Source organism: Scylla paramamosain, chromosome 1, assembly GCF_035594125.1.
Source record: "Scylla paramamosain isolate STU-SP2022 chromosome 1, ASM3559412v1, whole genome shotgun sequence".
Taxonomy (NCBI): Eukaryota; Metazoa; Arthropoda; class Malacostraca; order Decapoda; family Portunidae; genus Scylla; species Scylla paramamosain.
The window spans coordinates 16,412,057-16,435,049 of NC_087151.1; the positions used below are offsets into that span (position 1 = coordinate 16,412,057).

At 41.4% G+C, this 22,993-nt stretch overlaps 1 protein-coding gene across 9 annotated transcripts in view; it reads right to left on the reverse strand.

The window, feature by feature from the left end:
• LOC135101447 (zinc finger RNA-binding protein-like) overlaps positions 1–22,993 on the reverse strand; it is a 141,295-nt gene that overhangs the window by 82,752 nt on the left and 35,550 nt on the right. For all 9 annotated transcript variants that reach the window (XM_064005449.1, XM_064005486.1, XM_064005476.1 and 6 more), the window contains 3 exons: positions 21,051–21,201; positions 11,775–11,887; positions 3,470–3,623 (listed from right to left, as the gene is read on the reverse strand). In XM_064005449.1, coding sequence (XP_063861519.1) covers positions 3,470–3,623; positions 11,775–11,887; positions 21,051–21,201 — 418 coding nt within the window. The remainder of the gene's footprint in view (positions 1–3,469; positions 3,624–11,774; positions 11,888–21,050; positions 21,202–22,993) is intronic.

Below are 22,993 nucleotides of genomic sequence, written 5' to 3' on the forward strand. Positions count from 1 at the left end.
TTGGTTGAGCCATTGTATGAAAGCAGGGCGGAAGAGAGAGCGTGTGCATCCTTCTTCTTCAGCGGTCATTGACACACTGCTCAGCGATTTGAATTGGCTCCGCGTCATGACTGTGTTCATGATGCAGCGACGAGTTGAAATTAACGTTTTTCAACTCGTCGCTTCAACACATCGCGCATCAAGATGCTCCATGTGTACGGGGCTTCAGAGACCTCAGAGCAGCATTGCCACAGCTAAAGCAATGCCCCAGTGGGATCTTGGCTTATGCATGTGGTGGAAAATGGTGTCCTGGTGCTGAAACCTTTATGCCATAGAAACAGTGGGAAAGCAGATGGCAAGCAGACGTAAACAACATCACAGAGCTCAGAGAAGGTGCCATAAACCTGTGGGGAAGACACACTTACCCCAGTGGCAGTGTAAGCCTAACAATAGTGGGCCCAACATACCAGAGGAGATGCTGTCTTGGTGTTAATGGTGGTGGTGGGATGGGGAGACCAAAGGGGAGGTGGGCCATGATCTGGGAGTCTGCAAGGGGGCAAGCCCGATGGGAGGTCCCAACGAGGATCCGAGCATGGACCAGGGTCCTCAAAGGAATGCCTGACATAGCTCACATCTTGAGTTGCATGCCCACTTGCTCAGGCAACTATGGTGGGGCTTGAACTGGTAAAAACCAGAATGGGGTGGTGGCAGATGCATGACAACAGTTGTCTACAGAGCACAACAACACATGCACTTGAAATGCAGAAAATTCTCAAAGAAAGTGTACCATCACTGTACCTGTCACTCCCAGCAATGGCATCCACACAACAACACCCAAGAGTAGCACCTGCAAGAGGAGCGAAAAGAATGGCAGCGAGTAGAAATCTGACGGTGAGTGCTATGTGTCCTGTCCTCCTTACTTTTCTATATCATACCCATTATTGAATTAGTTGGTGTTTAGGTATGGAGGTTGAATGAGACAGTTGCTAATTTTTTGCCTTTTTCTTAGACTTTCTTTTTGGTGAGTGTTGTGGATGGCTGCCTACATGCATGCAGATGTTGCAATTTGCAGGATCCCAACTTCCACCTCAAATATGCAAGTCCCGTGTGTAAAGCATTTGGCATCCATAAAGTGGCCACCAAAAATATGACAATTTAACTTTAAAAGACAGGACATTACAAGCTTGGCTCATTGCTGTAAGAATATAAATAGGAGAGTGCAATTAGGTAAGAAGACACACACAAATTAAAGAGTCAAGCTTTCCCCACAGTCTGACTAAGAAAGTGGTCCATGCAATAAGTATTCATGACTTACGGGGATGCTCACACCAGTGAGGCTGAAAATCTGAATAAAAAATCATACAAAAAAAAAAGTATTGGAAACTAAGACTTGAAACTTTGCAAATTATTTTGTATTATTATCTAGTTTGTCCATGGAAAAGAATGACCTAAGTCATTATGTCAAGACGCTGCGATGTAATTTGCAATTATTTGACTTAAAGTGTTCTAGAGGCTATACTAATTATCCTAAAGTAATTAGGATTGTGAAAGATCATTTGTTATCTAAACATTTCACTATTCCATTTTTTTTTATTTGCCATGTCATAAGATATTGCCACATCATGTCAACCAAATACATAACATTGACATTTTTCACCTTTTTCTCCATCTGTCTTTTTTGCTTCCAGTTTTTTCTAAAAAACAAAATGATCAACGATTTTCCTTGTCATGAACAATAGATACAGCATTTTTCTAAGGAAGTTTGATTTCATGGAAATATTCGAAGGTAAAAATCATGTTTTGAGTTATGGCAATTTAAAAGATTGAAGTGTCTCTCTCTCCTATATTTATTCAACAATTTGAATGTTATTTCCTTTATTTATTCAACAATTTGTTATATATATGTATGCAACTCTTGATCACAAGTACATGAAACACTAAGAATAATCACATTATTCCAATATTTACTACTACTTGTCCCAGGCCTTTTATCGGTTTCTCTAGGGCTGCGAAAAAAGCAATTACAGGCAACATACCAAGTAGTCTATTTTCTCACACCTTTACTGGTATTTAGTAAATACCTTGCTACTGAGGGCCCTCAGAATGTCATTTAATAGGGTGAGGGTATTTCTTTTTTACCATCAGTGGATACCTTCCCTTCCCTCCATGATGCATTCCTTGGTAAACATTGTCCTTCAATTACAAAGATAAGGGAGCACAAACAGCACCATATACAGTTCCTTTGCTTCTTCTCTTCCTCTCCTCTTCTTGCAATGATTGTGTTTTCTTCATTAGTAGATGGGGCAGGCAGTGAGGAGGAAGAGAGGTGGACAGAGAAGAGGTAGATGAAGCAGTTTGTCCATTCTTTGGATGAAAGCAAAGGCTAGGCTGCATCCTTGTTTTATCCTTCATTTTTACTCTTCTCATATTTTAGCTACTGCTTAGCATTAATTTTCTTCCTCCCATCCATCATTGGGAAGGTAGAAAAGCAATAAGAGAGAGAAGGCAGTGAGCAAGGAGCCAGAAAACTATTCCCATTGAAGGCATAGAGCCCACTGACAGACAGTCACCTTGCTGGACAAGCTATTTCTTATCAGATACTACCATACAAGGCCTATATAGTCATACTTCAAAGAAGAATGAGATTGTAACCCTTGCTACCACATTCAGGCAAAAACAATCCATATAAGACAACTTTATAGGATCTTTCCTGAAGCTACGCCCACTTTTGCCTTACACCACAGGACATTTAAATGGACTTTTAATTTTTAAACCCATCAACAGTGCTTTTCACAGGAAATAGATAACTTGCTAATGATTCTAGAAGGGCAACGAACACATTACTGCACATTTTTAAAAATGACATTTTTTTTTTACCAAAATGGAGTGAGTGGAAAGAAAGGATAAAACCTTGTATGCCTATTTCCTTCTAAAAACCTTGCATTACCTCTCTTCCCTTTCTTGCTGTATTCATACCATTCATTCTAATTAGGGCCAATCAATCTCAACCATAATCTGTCCTCCTACCCTAAGATGAGGTGGAGCTACCCTTCTCTATCCATAGCCTTGTTGTCCTCCCACATGGACACTGGCAACTGGCAGGGTTACTGCAGTGCTCTTTTCAGAAGGATTGTTTATCAAAAAGCTAATTCCACAAGTACAAATTACATAGTGACAATTAAAAAATGTGAACAGGACTGAAAATAAACTAAAAAAATAAAATGGCTATAAAAACACTGCAGATCATTGCAACTATCATCAAAGTGTAGTGCATGGAGATTAAGATGGGCTAGCCTACCTTTTCTCATATCCCTTGTAATGCTAGACCTATTGCTATTTCCCAATGACAATCTTTAGCTCTGCATAGGGGCAATACAGACTAGGTAAACTTCTTTGGTCATGGTATTGCCACAGCACAAAGCTAAAAAAAATAAATATCCCAATCAAGCCCTAACTATCTAATGCTTAAAACAATTCAAAATTAACTCACTTCAGCATCTTAAAATGACTTTTGCCCTGTAGGTGGTTCTTCATGCAGTCTTCTCCAGTGCAAGAAACATCACACACTGTACAGTAGAGATGGTTTGCAGTGTTCTCAGAAGCCTTTATAGTGCCCTCTTTCATCGCCTGAGCCAACAAATCACCTGTCACAATGAAAGTTTCATGATACAACTTATGCTAAGATATTTTCTGCAAAAATTTAGAGTAAAAGCAGAATTATTATATGAAGAAATATTGGTAAAGCTACATTATATGCAACACACAGAGGTCTTTCATATATGAAAGAAGAATTCTCAATGTTTGTGAATTAACAATTGTAAATATAGTATTTTATAACTGTAAAACAAGACCAATAAATTTATTAGCATAGTATATCATACAGCACCATCCATAAAATATATAAATAAATAAATGGAAACATATCAATAAATAAAAGCTACATCTATATATCAAGGTAGCAATCCTACATAGGATGATTCTGACTAGGCACCACACACACACACACACACACACACACAGCTGATAGGAAATATCCACAGCAGCTCCAAGGTTTTACAGGGGGCCAAGCTTGAGTCCTGTCTCCATAACAGGGAACTGTGTGAAAAGTGGGCACAAGGGAAAGTGAAGTGTACATTGGGGAGTGGCTGGAAAAGTGAAATGGGAGAGTAGTGTAAAGGTAAACATTATCAGTGATATCAACTGGGAAGATGGCGTCTGGTGCAAACCCAAATATTTTTGAAGGCTTCAAGGAAGAGGGCCTCAGTGTAGCTCATACAAATAAATGAGTGTGGAAAATTGAAGAAGAAAATATGAAAATAAGAGAAGAAATACGTAACTTAGTAGCAATAATAAAGACGTGGAATGAAGAAAGAGTGGTGGATGTTTTTTTTTTTCTTTTTTAATGTAGGAAGGACAATGGCCAAGGGCAATAAAAATCCAATAAAAAAATATGCCCACTGAAATGCCAGTCCCATAAAAGGGTCAAAGCAGTTGTCAAAAATTGATGAATAAGTGTCTTGAAACCTCCCTCTTGAAGGAATTCAAGTCATAGGAAGGTGGAAATACAGAAGCAGGCAGGGAGTTCCAGAGTTTACCAGATAAAGGGATGAATGGTTGAGAATACTGGTTAACTCTTGCATTAGAGAGGTGGACAGAATAGGGATGAGAGAAAGAAGAAAATCTTGTGCAGCGAGGCCGTGGGAGGAGGGGAGGCATGCAGTTAGCAAGATCAGAAGTGCAGTTAGCATGAAAATAGCAGTAGAAGACAGCTAGATATGTAAGAAAGATATCCAGTGATATAAGGGAGATAAAGAAGAGGGAGATGGAAAGAGAAAAAGAAAACAAAGAACTGAGAGAAGAGGTGACAAAAATAGTGGATTTAAACAAGTACTGTGAAGAAATCAAGAAACTCAAGGAAGAGAATGAGAAGTTAAAGAAAGTTTTACAAGAGAGAGAGATTAAGGTTGGGGAAGTAAAAGTTTTTTTAATGTAGGAGGGACACTGGCCAAGGGCAAAAAAAAAAGCACACTGGACCCTAGAAAAGGGTCCAAAGCGATAGTAAAAAATTGAAGGATAAGTATCTTGAAAGCTCCCTCTTGAAGGAATTCAAGTCATAGGAAGGTGGAAATACAGAAGCAGGCAGGGAGTTCCAGAGTTTACCAGAGAAAGGGATGAATGAATGCGAATACTGGCTAACTCTTGCATTAGAGAGGTAGACAGAATTGAGGTGAGAGAAAGAAGAAAGTCTTGTGTAGCAAGGCCATGGGAGGAGAGGCATGCAGTTAGTAAGATCAGAAGAGCAGTTGGCATGAAAATAGTGATAGAAGATAGCAAGAGATGCAACATTGTGGTGATGAGAGAGAGGCTGAAGACAGTCAGTTAGAGGAGAGGAGTCGAAAAGCTTTTGATTCCATGTCTAAAAGAGCAGTATGAGTGGAACCTCCCCCATATAAGTGAAGCATACTCCATACATGGACGGATAAGGTCCCTATAGAGAGTTAATAGCTGGAGGTGTGAGAAAAACTGGTGGAGACTACTCAGAACACCTAAATTCACAGAAGCTGTTTTAGCTAAAGATAAGATGTGAAGTTTCCAGTTCAGATTATATGTAAAAGACAGACCAAGGATGTTCAGTGTAGAAGAGGGGGACAGCTGAGTGTCATTGAAGAAGAGGTGATAGTTGTCTGGAAGGTTGTGTCGAGTTGATAGATGGAGGCATTGAGTTTTGAGGCATTGAACAACACCAAGTTTGCTCTGCCCCAATCAGAAATTTGAGAAAATTCAGAAGTCTGGCATTCTGTGGCTTCCCTGCATGAAGTGTTTACTTCCTGAAGGGTTGGACGTTTATGAAAAGACGTGGAAAAGAGCAGGGTGGTAACATCAGCGTAGGAGTGGATAGGACAAGAAGTTTGGTTTAGATAAATAACAAAAAGAAAGTGGGTGACAGGACAGAACCGTGAGGAACACCACTGTTAATACATTTAGGAGAAAAACAGTGACCGTCTACCACAGCAGCAACAGAACAGTCAGAAAGAAAACTTGAGATGAAGTTACAGAGAGAAGAATAGAAACCATAGGAGGGTAGTTTGGAAATCAAAGCTTTGTGCCAGACTTTATCAAAAGCTTTTGATATATCCAAGACCACAGCAAAAGTTTCACCAAAATCTCTAAAAGAGGATGACCAAGACTCAGTAAGGAAAGCCAGAAGATCCCCAGTAGAGCGGCCTTGATGGAACACATGCTAACGATCAGATCAGATAGAAGGGTGGTGACATACATACACACATAAACTCACATTCTTGCACTCCACAATCTGTGCTCCCCACGCTGGCTTACATGAATAAAACACTTTACTTCTGAAAATTCTAATGACCAAACTAGGGAGACTAGATAAATACTGATTATTTCATTGTCAAGAATAACTCCTCTACTAAATACTGGTGAGACTCAGATTAAATAGATAATGGGAAGTAAGGAAATTTACATGGGGAATATAAGTGACTGTGCTGATATTATCTTAGGAGCTTCAGGCTGGGTAGCTATGCGTCGAAGTCTCATCCCCAGTCTCTCTCTCTCTCTCTCTTTCAGTCTTCTTTTCACATTTGTTCTTACTTCTTTCTTTGTTTTATATCGCATTGTCTCACTGCACACAGCATACCCCCTCATAAGCAAAGATTTTTGGAAGATACACAAAAGGTTATGAAAATTTTAGGAAAAAGAAATTCAAAATCTACACATAACATCAGGTACATCAACAGATTCAAACAAGGGGAGTAAACTCATCACAAAATATCAAAGATTACTACAGCACTGAAATAATTAACTCCTACAGAACTGGGAGTAATAGGGATCCCACTTGGCCCTCCAACTCAGACTGCTGCTTCCTCTTTCTTGTCCTCCTACTCCTCTTTCGAGACCTGTGTCTGGTTCTACCCCAGGACCTGTGGTCTTCTCGGCTACACTGGTGTGCAAGCTTTCTTCTGCAAGGCATCATATTGAGATTTCTCTTCCAGCAGTCATAACTGCACCAACTCTACCTTTGACTCTGGTCACTCCTCCTCCATCTCCGTCATTTCCTCAGTCCTCTGCCTTCATTACTTCTCCATCAACTCTCACCTTTCCTCCTCTCTTCACTACACACCCTGCTCCGTCTGTATCTTCTCCTTCATACCGTACAGTTGGCCACACTCCTGCGAGGTCCACTTAGTGTTGCCAATGTTACCTAAGGTAGTATCGTATTTTACGGCTTATAAGACGCTGCACCGTGGAAGACGCACCCTAATATTTGAAAGAGATTTCTAAGAAAAAAAGTTATTCTCATACAAGAACACATTCACCATAAACCCGACCACTGAACACTAAAACATAAGAAACAAGGAGTCTTGGCATATTGTACAGCTTGTAGCTTGTATGCAATAGTATAACTAAACCGTTTCGATGAAGTAGCCATGGGTGATAATTTCAGGACAAAAGTTTGTGATACGTGTGACAGCCAGGTGGTAACTGATATATTTAATAGCAAAAGAGTGTGAGCAAACGTTTTGTTTATGCTTTGAACATAGTGTGAGCAAACATTTTATATATTTCGAGCATAGTAAAAGCAAACGTTTTACATGATTCGAATCAAGATCAAGAGTGGGAAGGCTGCCGCCTGCCACTGCCAGTACCATAACAAACAGAGCGTGCTACAGGGCAGAGGTTATGCTTAAGGCTAAGCTTGTGGTTCAGCTCCAGGAAGGATTATGGTATTGGAAATACTTGTAACAGCTAAGTACTGAGTTTACATCATACAAAAGGTTGAATTAAATAGTACTTAATCTAACATCATAGCGTAATGACTCATCATACAAATCCATGTCGGTATCAGTCAAGTGTACAAGCTCCCTTGAGCCTGGGTGTTGCCTCACAATACAACATTCGTCTTGGAAGATGCACTAGTATTTTTCAGGGTATTTTTTTTGAAAAAAAAGTGCGTCTTATAAGCCGTAAAATACGGTAACTCCAAAACACTAGTAATGAGCTTCACTCAACCCATTCATTGGTGGTAGGGAGATCCCTGCTACCTCCCTTAATTCTCCCTCCTTACCTCTTCCTAAGGAGAGGATCAAGCAAAGCTCACTACTAGTGTTTCAGAGTTACTATCTCGGCAAGCACTGGCAACACTAATGGACCTCGCATGAGTGTGGCCAACTGTACATGTTACAGATGTGTATTGAAAATAAAGGCAAAGATAATGTTAAGCAATGGTTTTGAACACTTGCAATAAGTGTGATAAAATTTATTTAAAAATTGCTGGGCTGGACAAACACTGATCAAGACTACATTGCAACACTGAAAGATTACAAGACAGTACATTTGGCATGGGCTGAAGCTGGTCTGAAAATTCTGAAGAGTATGTCAGGAGGAAGATGAAGAAGTAGCAGCAGTCTGTATGGATCTTCAGCAAATCTTGCCTTCACCCAATCTCAGTACAATGAAGTCTTGACTTAGGAGTGCATCAACTTATGAGTTTTCCAAGTTATAAGTTGTCACTCAGTCAACTTTTTGCTTATAGTTGTGAGCCAAAATCTGAGTTATGAGGTAGATTCAGATACACTGCCACTAATTGGCACAGCAAACACCACAACATCTGCCCAGCATTCCTCATCTCCATCAATTCACACACACACACACACACACACACACACACACACACACACTCATGGAGTGAAGAATTTTTACAGACTATGATGGTAAACACGATGGATCAATGGGTGAAAGAAAATAATAGGTACAGAGGGGAAGATGAACTATCACTACTAGACTTGGTTTTTACAAAAAAGCCAGAAAATGAACCAAGTATAGAATATTTGTGTCCAGTGGGAAAAAGTGATCATGTGAAGATGGAGACAGAGATAAAAAAAGAAGTGCCAAAATTCAATGAGGAATATAAAAATGAGAGAAAAAATTATGCTAAGGCAGACTTTACAGGGTTAAAGAAATTCTACGGAGAGCTTGATTGGAGTAATTTATTAAGAAGTATGGAGGTGCAGAAAAAATATGAAGTGTTTTTAAGCAAGTATAGAGAAGGTGTTGAAAGATATGTGCCAAGATATAAGGTAAAAGAAAATAAGAAAGTGTGGTTTAATGCAAAGTGTGCTGAGGCAAAAAAGAAGGAGAGGGCATGGAAAAAAATGAGGAAACAATGGAATGAGATAAATAGAGAAGAATACAGGACAGCTAGAAATGATTATGTTAAAATAAGAAGAGAAGAAGAAAGAAATTTTGAAAGAGATGTAGTTGGAAAGTGTAAAGAACCCAAACTTTTCTATAGATATGTAAATGGAAAAATAAAGCATAGAGATACCATTACAAAGCTGAAGAAAAATGGAGAAATTTATGAAACCACACAAGAGATGGCTGAGATACTGAATAAAAAGCTTTAAGTCTGTATTTACAAGAGAAACTGTCTTTGCATCACGGGGAGATGAGGAACAACAGAAAGGAATAGAAAACATACAAGTGGAAAGAAAAGAAATTAAAAGACTACTGGAAGAGCTAGACAAAGTAAATGGATGGATATTGAAAGAATGTAGAGAGGAATTGGAAGAACCAATATGGGAGATAATTAACAGTTCTTTGAAGGAAGGAAAAGTACCAAAGGAATGGAAGACAGCAAATATAGTACCATTAAACAAAGGAAGCAATAAAATGGAACCACTGAATTACAGACCAGTCTCACTCACGAGTATTGTAAGTAAACTCTGTGAAATAGTCATTAAAAACAGATGGGTGCAATATCTTGAACAAGAAAATATAATAACAGAAAAACAATTCGGTTTCAGGAAAGAGAGATCTTGCATAACAAACTTACTGAGCTTTTATACAAGAGTAATAGATAAACTACAAGAGAGAGATGGTTGGGTTGATGCAGTCTATTTAGATCTGAAAAAAGCTTTTGATACAGTTCCACATAAAAGTCTCATATGGAAACTGGAACATCGAGGAGGGCTAAAAGGAAAAATACTTAAGTGGATGAAGGATTATCTCCAAGGTAGGGAAATGAGTACAGTAATCAGAGATAATAAATCAAGTTGGTGCGAAGTAACAAGAGGAGTACCACAAGGGTCTGTGTTGGCACCTATAATGTTTCAGGTCTATATAGATGATATGACAGTGGGTTTAAATAGCTACATTAACATGTTTGCAGATGATGCAAAATTGATGAAAGTAATAAAGAACCAAGAGGATTGTGAGGAACTACAGAGGGATATTGATAGAATTTATGAATGGAGTAAACGATGGAAATTAGAATTTAATATAAAGAAGTGCCATGTAATGGAGATGGGAAGAAGTAAAAGGAGACCTTCATGGGAGTATAAGATGGGAGGAATCACAATACCAAAGAGCAAAGAAGAAAAAGACTTGGGAGTAATAATTCAAGACACGCTATCACCAGAAAAAACACATCAATGGAATATTTGGCTCTACATATAATTTGCTAGCAAATATCAGGGTGGCATTTAATTACCTAGACAAAGAAATGATGAAGAAAATTATAACACACATGATACGCCCCAAACTGGAATATGCAGCAGTGGTATGGTCTCCACACAAGAAGAAAGATATAAGGAAACTGGAAAGGATACAAAGAACAGCTACGAAAATGATACCTGAATTGGAAGACCTAAGTTACGAGGAAAGACTGGAAGAAATTGGATTACCAACACTGCAAGAAAGAAGGGAAAGAGGAGACCTGATAACAATGTTCAAATTAATAAACAACATGGAGAAGATAGACAGAGATGACCTAGTTGTAAAAGTGGAGGAAGGAGATAGACGTACAAGGGGACATATGAAGAAATTAAAGAATAGTCATTGTTTGGGAGATATTAAAAAATACAGCTTTCCGCATCGAACGGTTGAAATATGGAATAACTTAAAAGAAGTGGTTGCGGCAAAGAGTGTGCACATGTTTAAAGAGAGATTAGATAAATTCGGGTATGGAGACAGGACTAATTGAGCTTTGGCTCGGACCCTGTACTATACAATTAGGTAAGTACACACACACACACACACACACACACACACACACACAGAATATATATATATATATATATATATATATATATATATATATATATATATATATATATATATATATATATATATATATATATATATATATATATATATATATAACTGCTCTTCTGATCTTCCCAACTGCATGCCTCCCCTCTTTCTGTGGCCTTGCTACATAAGACTTTCTATTTTCTGTTCAGTTTCCTAGTGCAAGGGTAAACCAGTATTTTTTATCTTTCATCCCTTTCACTGGGACACTCTGGAACTCCCTGTTCCCCCTACCTATGACTTTAAACTCTTTCAATAGGGAGGTTTCAAGACATATCTCTAATTTTGGACAATCTCTTTGGCTCTTTCCTTTAGGGACTACCCTCTCAGTTTTTGTTGGCCCTGGGTAGTGACCTTACATTTAAAAAAAAAAACTTGTAAGAGTTCCCAGGAACAAGCATAAAACAATATTAAGTCAGGTTAGAAAAAATATGTGGTACATGCAAATCATATGTTACAGATAACTAAAAATAAAGTTACACACAAGTGGTTTACTCACTGTATAGTGAGTAAACCACTTGTCTACTAAAGGCAGCTATGTCCAATACACTTTGGTCTTGCAGACATTTCAACTAAGTGTCTTTCCCTGATATGCATGTTTGAATGATGGTTGACAGTTTGAATATGATTATCTTAACTATCTTTACTATCAATTGATTTCTTGAAGATAAAGGGACACTACAAACCTTGCACAAGCTGTATATCTGCAGGTGATGTTAAGCTGCACTGGGTGATTGCTGGAATTGTGATGATAGGCCTGCCTGTTTGTAGGGAACAACTTGAGTACTGAACACCATGCCTGGAAAATAAAACATTATTAAGAATGAAAGTGGTTGTGTCTGGAATGTGAGGAAAAAGCATTAATTTTACTAGCAAACACACAACTGGCATTAGGAGGAGGCAGCAGGCACCTACTGAAACAATAATTACTCCCAGTGAGGTCTAAAGCACTGTTTAGGGGGTGCTGTGAACTTATCACTAAACCCAGCTGTAACCTCACTGAATGTTTCCCTTTGTGTCTCACAACACAAGGGGGCAGTCACAGCCTGCCCTCTAAAGACAACTCTCTTCCTCCACACAAAACTACAAGCACCCAATAACACACACACCCTTCACTCAAAATTTCAAAATTATCATGGCGACTCCTACACCAGCCTCAGAGTCCTCATCTGGGGAGCGGACGATAAATGTCCCCAGGTCGGATTGCCCTTCTGTCGACGACCCTAAGTGTCTTGACACCCCCCTCAACTTTTTCTTCATTAACTTCTGCAACATTTGTAGTCTAAGATCCAATTTTCAATCTGTAGAACACCACCTCTCCTCTTCTAAACCTCATCTTCTTTTCCTCACTGAAACTCAGGTGTCTGAGGCAACTGACAGTAGCCCCTTTTCTGTTCCCTCCTACTTTCTCTATCCTTATTTTCGATCCAAAGCTGGATGCTGTGTTCATGTGCGCAACGACTTAACCTGCTCTCATGCCCACACTCTTTAATCTTCCGAGTTTTCCACCATCTGGCTACGACTACAGTCACTCTCAAACTAAATTTATCTTTGCTGTATACCTCTCACCTAACTCTTCTGACTATAAGAAATTCTTTGACTACTTAACTTCCAAAGTGGAGCAAATTCTGACCCTTTTCCCTTTTCCAGAGATTTCCATTATTGGAGACTTCATTGTTCACCACCAGCTTTGGTTTTCCTCTCCCTTCACTGACCATCCTGGTGAACTAGCCTTCAACTTTGCTATCCTCCACAACCTAGAGCAATCGGTGCAACACCCTACTGAGCCTACTCATATTCCTGACCATCTTGGAGATACGCCCAACATTCTTGACCTTTTCCTGACCTCTAATCCTTCTGCTTATGCTGTCACTCTCTCTTCTCCGTTGGGCTCCTCCGATCACAATCTCATATCTGTGTCTTGTCCTATCGCTCCAATCCCTCCTCGGGATCCCCCTAAGTGAAGGTGCCTCTGGCATTTTGCCTCTGCTAGTTGGGGGGGACCTGAGGAGGTATTTTGCTGATTTTCCTTGGAATGACTACTGCTTCCATGTCAGAGACCCATCTTTGTGTGCTGAGTGCATAACAGAGGTGATAGTGTCTGACATGGAGGTGTACATTCCTCACTCTTTTTCTCAACCTAAATCTTCCAAACCTTGGTTTAACACAGCTTGTTCTCGTGCTATAATGATAGAGAGGTGGCCAACAAAAGGTACTTAAGCCTTCCATCACCAGAATCTCATGCACTTTATATTTCTGCCCAGAACCATGCCAAGTCTGTTCTCCAATTAGCCTAAAACTCCTTCATCAACAGAAACTCAAAATCTTTCAAGATCTAACTCCCTTCATGACTTCTGGCATCTAGCAAAAAAAATCTCCAATAACTTTGCTTCTTCTTCTTTCCCTCCTTTACTTCAACCAGATGGCACCACTGCTATAACATCTATTTCTAAAGCTCAACTCTTCGCTCAAACCTTTGCTAAAAACTCTACCTTGGACGATTCAGGGTTTGTTCCTCTCTCTCCTCCACCCTCTGACTACTTCATGCTACCAATTAAAATTCTTTGCAATGATGTTTTCCATGCCCTCGCTGGCCTAAACCCTCGGAAGGCTTATGGACCTGATGGGGTCCCTCCTATTGTTCTCCGAAACTATGCCTCTGTGCTTGCATCTTGCCTAGTCGAACTCTTTCAGCTCTGTCTGTCAACATCTACCTTTCCTTCTTGCTTGAAGTTTGCCTACATTCAGCCTGTTCCTAAAAAGGGTGACTGTTCTGATCCCTCAAACTACTGTCCTATTGCTTTAATTTCCTGCCTATCTAAAGTTTTTGAATCTATCCTCAACAGGAAGATTCTTAAACATCTATCACTTCACAACCTTCTATCTGATCGCCAGTATGGGTTCCGTCAAGGCCGCTCTACTGATGATCTTCTGGCTTTCCTTACTGATTCTTGGTCATCCTCTTTTAGAGATTTTGGTGAAACTTTTGCTGCTGCCTTGGACATATCAAAGGGTTTCGATAGAGTCTAGCACAAAGCTTTGATTTCCTAACTACCCTCCTACGGCTTCTATCCTTCTCTCTGTAACTTCATCTCAAGTTCCCTTTCTGACCGTTTATTGCTGCTGTGGTAGATGGTCACTATTCTTCTCCTAAATCTATTAACAGTGGTGTTCCTCAGGGTTCTGTCCTGTCACCCACTCTTCTTATTATTCATTAATGATCTTCTAAACCAAACTTCTTGTCCTATCCACTCCTAAGCTGATGATACCACCCTGCACTTTTCCACGTCTTTTCATAGGCGCCCAACCCTTCAGAAAGTAAACATTTCACGCAGGGAAGCCACAGAATGCCTGACTTATGATCTTTCTAAAATTTCAGATTTGGGCAGAGGAAACTTAGTATTGTTCAATGCCTAAAAAACTCAATTCCTCCATCTATCAACTCAATACAACCTTCCAAACTACTATCCTCTCTTCTTCAATGACACTCAACTGTCCCCTTCTTCTACACTGAACATCCCTGGTCTGTCCTTTACTTATAATCTGAACTGGAAACTTCACATCTCATCTCTAGCTAAAACAGCTTCTATGAAGTTAGGCGTTCTGAGACATCTTCGCCAGTTTTTCTCACCCCCCAGCTGCTAACTCTACCTTATCCGTCCATGTATGGAGTATGCTTCACATGTCTGGGGGGGGTTCCGCTCTAAACAGGGTGGAATGAAGAGCTTTTTGTCTCATCAACTCCTCTCCTCTAACTAACTGTCTTCAGCCTCTCTCTCATTGCCGCAATGTTGCATCTTTAGCTGTCTTCTACCACTATTTTCATGCTAACTGCTCTTCTGATCTTGCTAACTGCGTGCCTCCCCTCCTCCCGTGGCCTAGCGGCACAAGACTTTCCTCTTTCTCTCACCCATATTCTGTCCACCTCTCTAATGCATGAGTTAACCAGTATTCTCAATCATTCATCTCTTTCTCTGGTATACTCTGGAACTCCCTGCCTGCTTCTGTTTTTCCACCTTCCTATGACTTGAATTCCTTCAAGAGGGAGGTTTCAAGACACTTATCCTTCAATTTTTGACTACTGCTTTGGACTCTTTTGTGTGACTTGGCATCTCAGTGGGCATTTTTTTATTGGATTTTTCTTGCCCTTGGCTGGTGTTCCTCCTACATAAAAAAAAAAAAAAAAAAAAAAAAAAAAAAATAATAATAATAATAAATAAATAAATAAATAAATAAATAAATAAATAAATAAATAAATAAAATAAAAAAAAAAGGCTCTGAGTATATTTCATATAAATTTAGAATACCAGTGAATAACACCTTAAGTCAGTCTGTGTGTGCTGATGCAATACACCAGTAAGATTAATCCTCAAAGAAGAATGACGAAGAATCTACATCAAAGGTTATCGAAAGTTATCACCTAAAAAAGTATACATCTATCCCTCAACATTTATAATTTGATCATTCAAGAATTGGCTCTAGGATTAAATTTTTCAAGGGGTGCTACCAATTCAAATCTTGCATGAGACAAAGCTCACCACACTACACACACACATACACACATATGCACACAGTAGCTCCCCAAACCAACTCACACTCCATTTGTTGCTTGGTAGCAATGTCAATTTAGAGCATTTTTGGTGAGAAAATATGTACATTTCCTTCTGTCTATATATTATATGCACATTTCTCACTGCTGCCTACTGACTCTACTCTGGAAGAAGCTGTTGCAGAGGCAGTGAAGAAGTCCCTGGCACTATGACAGTGGCTGCTGAAGGTTTTTGAGAGAGAGAGAGAGAGAGAGAGAGAGAGAGAGAGAGAGAGAGAGAGAGAGAGAGAGAGAGAGAGAGAGAGAGAGAGAGAGAGAGAGAGAGAGAGAGAGAGAGAGAGAGAGAGAGAGAGAGAGGTACCATACCTACCATGCCTCAGCAGCCATTTCCAGGCTCCCTTCATTCCCCCCCAACTGGCAGCCACAACCCAGACAGCACTTCAGCTGGAGTGCTCCGTCCTGGCAGGAAGGACACTTATAAGACTTGCTCTGCCAGCACACCCGGCCACCAAGCCAATGCAAGACAGCGAGGGGGCAGGCGTGTCAGCTGTCACCTGACTGTGGTGACTGCCAACGTAAGAGGACTCTGAACAAATGTTGGTGATCTCACCCACAACTTCGTCCTGCGGCACCATGCTGACATTGTCGCAGTAACAGAAACGTGGCTGAACGGTGAGGTGGAACTAACTTTTGGAAAAATTCCAGGCTATTCCCGGTGGATAAGGAAGGATTGTGACGGCAGAGCAGGTGGAGGAGTGGCCACCTGCTTCAAAACCGGCCTCCAAACCCAGGAATTGGAGGTAACACTCCCACACCTGACAGAGGCGTAGTTCTTCAAGGTTGTGATGGATGATTGCGGTGGACTCCTCCTCTGTCATGTACCAGCCCCCCAGGCAAAGAAGAGCTCCACTTGACTTCCTGACAGAGGAGCTAGACACTCTGCTCCTGCGCCACAAGTGCTCTCAGGTGATGATAGTGGGGGACTTAAATTTTCACCTGGAGAATGAAGCCTATACCAGCTTACTGAGTGTGCAGGGCCTGGTAAATCACGTAACGTTCCCCACCCACGAGCAGGGAGGGCTGCTAGACCCTGTGCTGTCAGGCCTCCCTGAGATCAGTGTCCATTGCCAGCAGCTAGGGCCAGTGGGCAGCTCAGACCACTATGCTGTACTGACACAAGTGGAGCTGAGTGCAGTGAGTGAAGTGAGGGAAGATGCTGTCCCGTGCACCATCTGGCTCTGGGAGAGAGCTGACTGGCCATCCATAAAGCACGACAAGGCGCACACTGACTGGGAGGTCCTTCTGGTGGGGGATGCTGAGGCCAAGGCACACACCCTCACCACCAAACTCCTCGCCCTCCAACAGCTGCATGTTCCCAACTGGGTGTACCTCACCAGCTCAGGTGACCCAGCCTGGTTTGGCTACCGCTGCAGGGCTGCTGCTGAGGCCAAGTATGCTGCTTGGCTGAAGTACAAGTGTCATCTGTCATCAAGGAATAAGGCACTACACCGGGAAGCCTGCAGATGTATGACAGCTACCTGTAGATGGGCGAAGAGACAACAGAGAGAGGACCTGAAGCGCAAACTGTGCGGCCCAGGAGTTGGCAACAAGACCTGGTGAAGCCTGATTAAGGAACAACAGGGGATGAGCCATCAAGACATTATCCCACCACTCACAAAGCCAGACCGGTCCACTGCCACGTGCAGCGTGGAAAAAGCTTCACTCCTGGCCAAGCTCTTCAGCACTAAGATGAAGGTAGAAGACCCAGAGCAACCTGCACCACGCCTGTCACAACAACATGGTTATCATTGCGTCGTTGGAAGCGGGGCAGGTTGAGCAGCTCCTCGGCATGGTGGACGTGAGTAAAGCCATCATCCCAGACAGTGTTAGTCCACGGCTCCTCAAGTACTATGCCAAGGAGCTATCAGGTCCCCTCTCTTCAGTCTTCACGTCTTGCCTGAGGGAGTGCAAGTGGCCCTCAATATGAAAGGAGACACACGTGGTATCGGTCCACAAAAGAAGCTCGAGGTCTGAGCCCACCAATTACAGACCAATCTCCTTGCTCTTCTTGGTGGGCAAGGTTCTTGAGCACGTGGTAGCTGGAGCCATCTGCCGGCACATGAGTGAGAACCACCTCCTCTCAGACCAGCAGTTTGGCTTCAGGCCCAGCCGGTCAACTGCTGATCTCCTCCTCCTCCTCCTCCTATCCAAGGACTGGCAAGACGCCTTGGATGAGGGCCTCGACACCCTTGTGGTGGCCGTGGACATTGCTGGAGCCTTTGATAGGGTCTGGCATGCGAGGCTCATCGAGAAGCTTCGCGCCAAGGGTGTCCAAGGGGACTTACTGGCACTGCTCGGTGACTATCTCCAGGGGAGGACCCTTAGAGTGGTGGTCAATGGGCAGTCATCAGGGCCTTCACCAGTAGAAGCCTCAGTTCCACAGGGTTCAGTGGTGGGCCCAATCCTGTGGAACATTTACATTGATGACCTTCTCCGGCAGCTACCAACAGTGGCAGTGTATGCTGATGACTGTACACTCTCCCGCTCTTACTCCCGCCTCGACAGCCAGCGAGCCATCAGTGAGTTGAACAGGCAGTTCAAACTGGTGGAGCAGTGGGGGAGAAGTGTGGCAGGTCAGCTTTGCTCCAGAGAAGACACAGGCCATGGTCATCTCACAGTCCCCAGGTGCCTCTCAAGCAATCGCAGGACAGCTGTACTTTGGTGGCAAGAGCCTGCCACTTCAAGACCATGTCAAGGTCTTGGGAGTGTCTGTGGATCGTGGCCTGTGCTTTGACCACCACATCGCTGCCATTGCCAATTAAGCCTCATTGAGAGTCTCTGCCCTGCATGGAGTGGCACCAAGCCTCGACTCGTGTGGCATCCTCACCCTGTACAAGGCACAAATACGTCCTTGCCTTGAGTACAGTGCCCTGTCCTGGATGTCTGGCACTGCCACCCACATGCAGAGACTCGATGCAGTCCAGTGGCGTGCCCTGCGACTGGTGGCGACCGAAGATGACCAGCAACCATCTTCACCTGTGACGTCCCTGGAGCACTGCAGGGATGTGTCGGCACTGGTGGTGTGCCACAAGGCCCAGGTGCAGGGCGTCCCCCACCTCACCCCACTGAGGCTTCCCCCCACGAGCCGTGCAGAGGCACACGAGGACTGCCCTCTGCAGTGACGAGATGGTGGAGATACCTTGTTCACACTCCAGGCAGCACCAGCACACATTCACAGCCAGGACATCATGGCTGTGGAACATGTTCATGGCAGCCACGCCCTTGGTACTGAACATGTCCACACACCAAGTAAAGTTGGTTGCCCACAGGTGGCAGGAAACCCTCCCATCTTCGCTGGTGCTCCACACATAGACACTCATAAACACAACTTCTTCTGCTTATTGTGCTTTTTTTGAGCGTGAACTTCATATTTATACCTTACTTTATACCTTATGTAATTATTGTATATAATGTTTTTTTAAATAGTTTTACATCCCATGTAAAACTTTAAACCTTATTGTGGATATGTTTAAATAAAAGAGAGAGAGAGAGAGAGAGAGAGAGAGAGAGAGAGAGAGAGAGAGAGAGAGAGAGAGAGAGAGAGAGAGAGAGAGAGAGAGAGAGAGAGAGAGAGAGAGAGAGAGAGAGAGAGAGAGAGAGAGAGAGAGAGACACACACTTTCATTCCCTCTCCTGCCCAATTGTGGAAAGTTCCACTTATCACACATAATACCAATGTATTATTGGGTTGTGTTGTGATCTGTGTATAAATTGTAAAGTTATATCAAAGGGTAATTAAGGTTAATATAGTACAAACTAAGTATTAGTTACTATTATAAATAAATTGGAAATTAGAGGTGTGCAGACTCTAGGTAGCCTTTATTTCTGTCATGTCAAATCATGAACCAAACTGTTCATTCAGGACCTGTTGTCAGCAACAGTCACTAGTCAGCCATCTTTCCAGTCAGTTCTCCACCACTCTACAGCTTGCACTTGTAAAATTCACTAAGTTGACAAGAAAGAGTTGGTCTTTGCTACATAACATGACCAGTCACTGGTAGTGGACACCAGCAAGTTGGAATCACCACCCCATCCATCACAGCTCTCTGCTACCCATATGTACCACAACTAAGCCATCAATCATTTATGATTATATCTAGTGATGCTTTCTGTGTTAGTGTATTAGCTGGGAAATTATAGGGTGAGTGAAGTTCTAAAAAGTTCCCACACCAGTAGTGTTGTTAATTTGGTGCATTTCTGACAACCAACTGTATACATTTCCAACTAATTATATGTTGTGTACATTTCCCACCACTGCCCAGCTGTCTCTCTCTCCCTTGCCCTCACTTATGCCATGACCACTTTGGTGTTGACATCATTTCATATTTTCACCATGGCCCCTATGAAATCTTCTAAGACATTGCTATGTTTGTCTGTGAAAGTACTCACTAGCTGCAGTAGTGACAATATGGAGTTGGAAGAATAGAGTGTGTGGTGACTGGACAGCATCAGCAGTTGTGTTGGCAATACTAAGGAATAGGGAGGATGAAGTGAGAGGCCTTATCAGAATATTCATCATTATTTTACTTCCTTTTATTAAATATTAAATAAGTGTTTGTAAAGACATGTACTTAAACAAGGACATAGGGGAATCAAAAGTGCTTTAAGGGGGATGCACCACCATAAGGGTGTCAGGAATTCTTTTTTAAGGAGGCACACTAATCATTCATGGATTTTCAGCATTTGCAAATGTTTCTGTTACCTAATCCCATCAAATATTGGGGGTTGGCAGTACTAACAAAACACGTTTGAAGGTTTCTGCAGTAGTTACAATATGGAGATAGAAGGGCAGAGCATATGGCAGTGATGACAAAGATGACACAGCACTGGCAGTTATGTTGATGATACCGAGTAGGAAGGGTAGAGCAAGAGGCTGCACAAAAATATTTAAAATTTTTTTAACTTTTTCTATGGAATATTAAATAGAATGTTTGCAAATACACGTGCAATGGGTTTCCTTTATTTTAATAAGGCCATAGAAGGTCAGAAATGTTATTAAGAGCTGCTCCAACACAGGGGTTCACAAGTTTTATATGAATGCACGAAATAATTGTGGATTTTTACCATTCATAAAATGTTTCTGTTACTTAACCCCAATGAATGCTGTGGGCTAGCTGTACTGATGAACAGCTGTGCAGTTTGCAAGGTGCCCAAAGCAAAGGTTGCAGAGTGAGGTTTAGTTGAACTATCAAGTGAAAGAGAAAAAAAATTAAAGCTACATACTTTTTAGCATATTTTAAGCTGTATTGTTTTAAGTAAGTTACTATTACAAAGGATATATAAAAATAAACATTCTGATAGCAATTCATTTGCAGTCAGGTAGGAGGATTAAACACAAATGGCAGACAACTCACCTCATCTTCTTGGCATGGGCTTCACAATTGAGGTGCTGCATCATAGGCATCTCCCCTGAGCATGGCTTGTTGCATGGCACACAAGTCAATATCACTTGGTTACCCAGCTGAGTGGATGATATTAGTCCACTCTTTATAGCAGCCTGCACATCTAAGAACAAGTAAACATATGATAAAAAAATAATTCACTCTCAGACTAGCATGTTTTAGCATTGTTCTTGGATCATAACCTAATGCTTTCATAATCTTGCATTATCCTTACGAATAGAATATAGGTGAAAATATTGATTTTCAAACCAGAAATTAAAATAAGGCTACTGTTTACACAGAAAGTATTCAAGATTCATATGGTTACTGAGGAAGTAATAAAAATTCAAAATAACAGCACAGTGATATGATGAACATAAGGCATGGACATCATGAACTACAGTGAATCTAATCTTACTTGGTAATCAAGGTGCTGGCTGTACCTGACCTGCACTACTGTCATGTTCACAGCAGTGAACTGATTGAAAATAATGGTTAACTCTTGCATTAGAGAGATCAACAGAATAGTGGAGAGAGAAAGTAGCAAGTCTTGTGCAGCAAGGCCATGGGAGGAGTGGAGGCATGCAGTTAGCAAAACTGGAAGAGCAGCTAATGTGAAAATAGCGGTAGAAGATAGCAAGACATGCAATACAGAGGTGATGAGAGAAAAGCTGAAAAGTCAGTACGAGAAGAGTTGATAAGATGAAATGTTTTTTTATTTCACTTTGTCTAAACGAGTAGTATGAGTGAAATCCCCTATATACGTGAAGCATACTCCATACATGGACGGATAAGGCTCCTGTAGAGTTAGCAGCTGAGGGGTGAGAAAAATTGGCAGAGATGACTTAGAATGCCTAACTTCATAGAAGCTGGTTTTTGCTCAAGATATGATGTGAATTTCCAGTTCAGATTGTAAATAAAGGACAGACTGAGGATGTTCAGTGTAGAATAATGGGACAGTTGAGTGTCACTGAAGACGAGGAGATAATTATCTGGAAGATTGTGTTAAGTTGATAGATGGAGGAACTGAGTTTTTGAGGCACTGAACAATGCTAAGTTTGCTCTGACCCAATCAGAAATTTTAGAGAGATCAGAAGTCAGGCATTCTGTGGCTTCCCTACATAAGCTGTTTACTTTCTAAATGGTTGGATGTCTATGGAAAGATGAAGAAAAAAACAGGATGATATCATCAATGCAGGAATGGATAGGACAAGAAGTTTGGTTTAGAAGATCATTGATGAATAATAGGAAAAATGAGTGACAGGACAGAACACTTTGGAACACCACTGTTAATAGACTTACAAGAACAGTGACTGTCTACCACAGTAGCAAAAGAACAGTCAGAATGGGAACTTGAGATGAAGTTACAAAGAGAAGGATAGAAGCCAAAAGAGGGTTGTTTAGAAATCAAAGTTTTGTGCCAGACTGTCAAAAGCTTTTGATATGTCTAAGACAACAGTGAATGCTTCACCAAAATCCCTAAAAGAGGATGACCAAGACTCAGCAAGCAGAGTCAGAAGATTATTAGCAGAGCAGCCTTGATGGAACCATACTGGCAATCAGATAGAAGGAAGTGATAAATGTTTAAAAATCTTCTTGTTGAGGATAGATTAAAAAATTAAGAGAGTTTAGTTTAGAGATCAATAGGACAGTAGTTTGAGGGATTAGAGCAGTCACCCTTTTTAGGAACAGATTGAATATAGGCAAACTTCCAGCAAGAAGGAAAGGTAGATGTTGATAGATAGAGTTGAAAGAGTTTGACTAAGCAAGGTGTAAGCATGGAGGCACAGTACAGTTTTGGAAAACAATTGAAGGAGCCCCATTAGGTCCATAAGCCTTTCAAGGGTTAAGGCCAGTGAGAGCATGGAAAACATTACTACAAAGGATCTTAATGGGCAGCATGAAGTAGTTGGAGG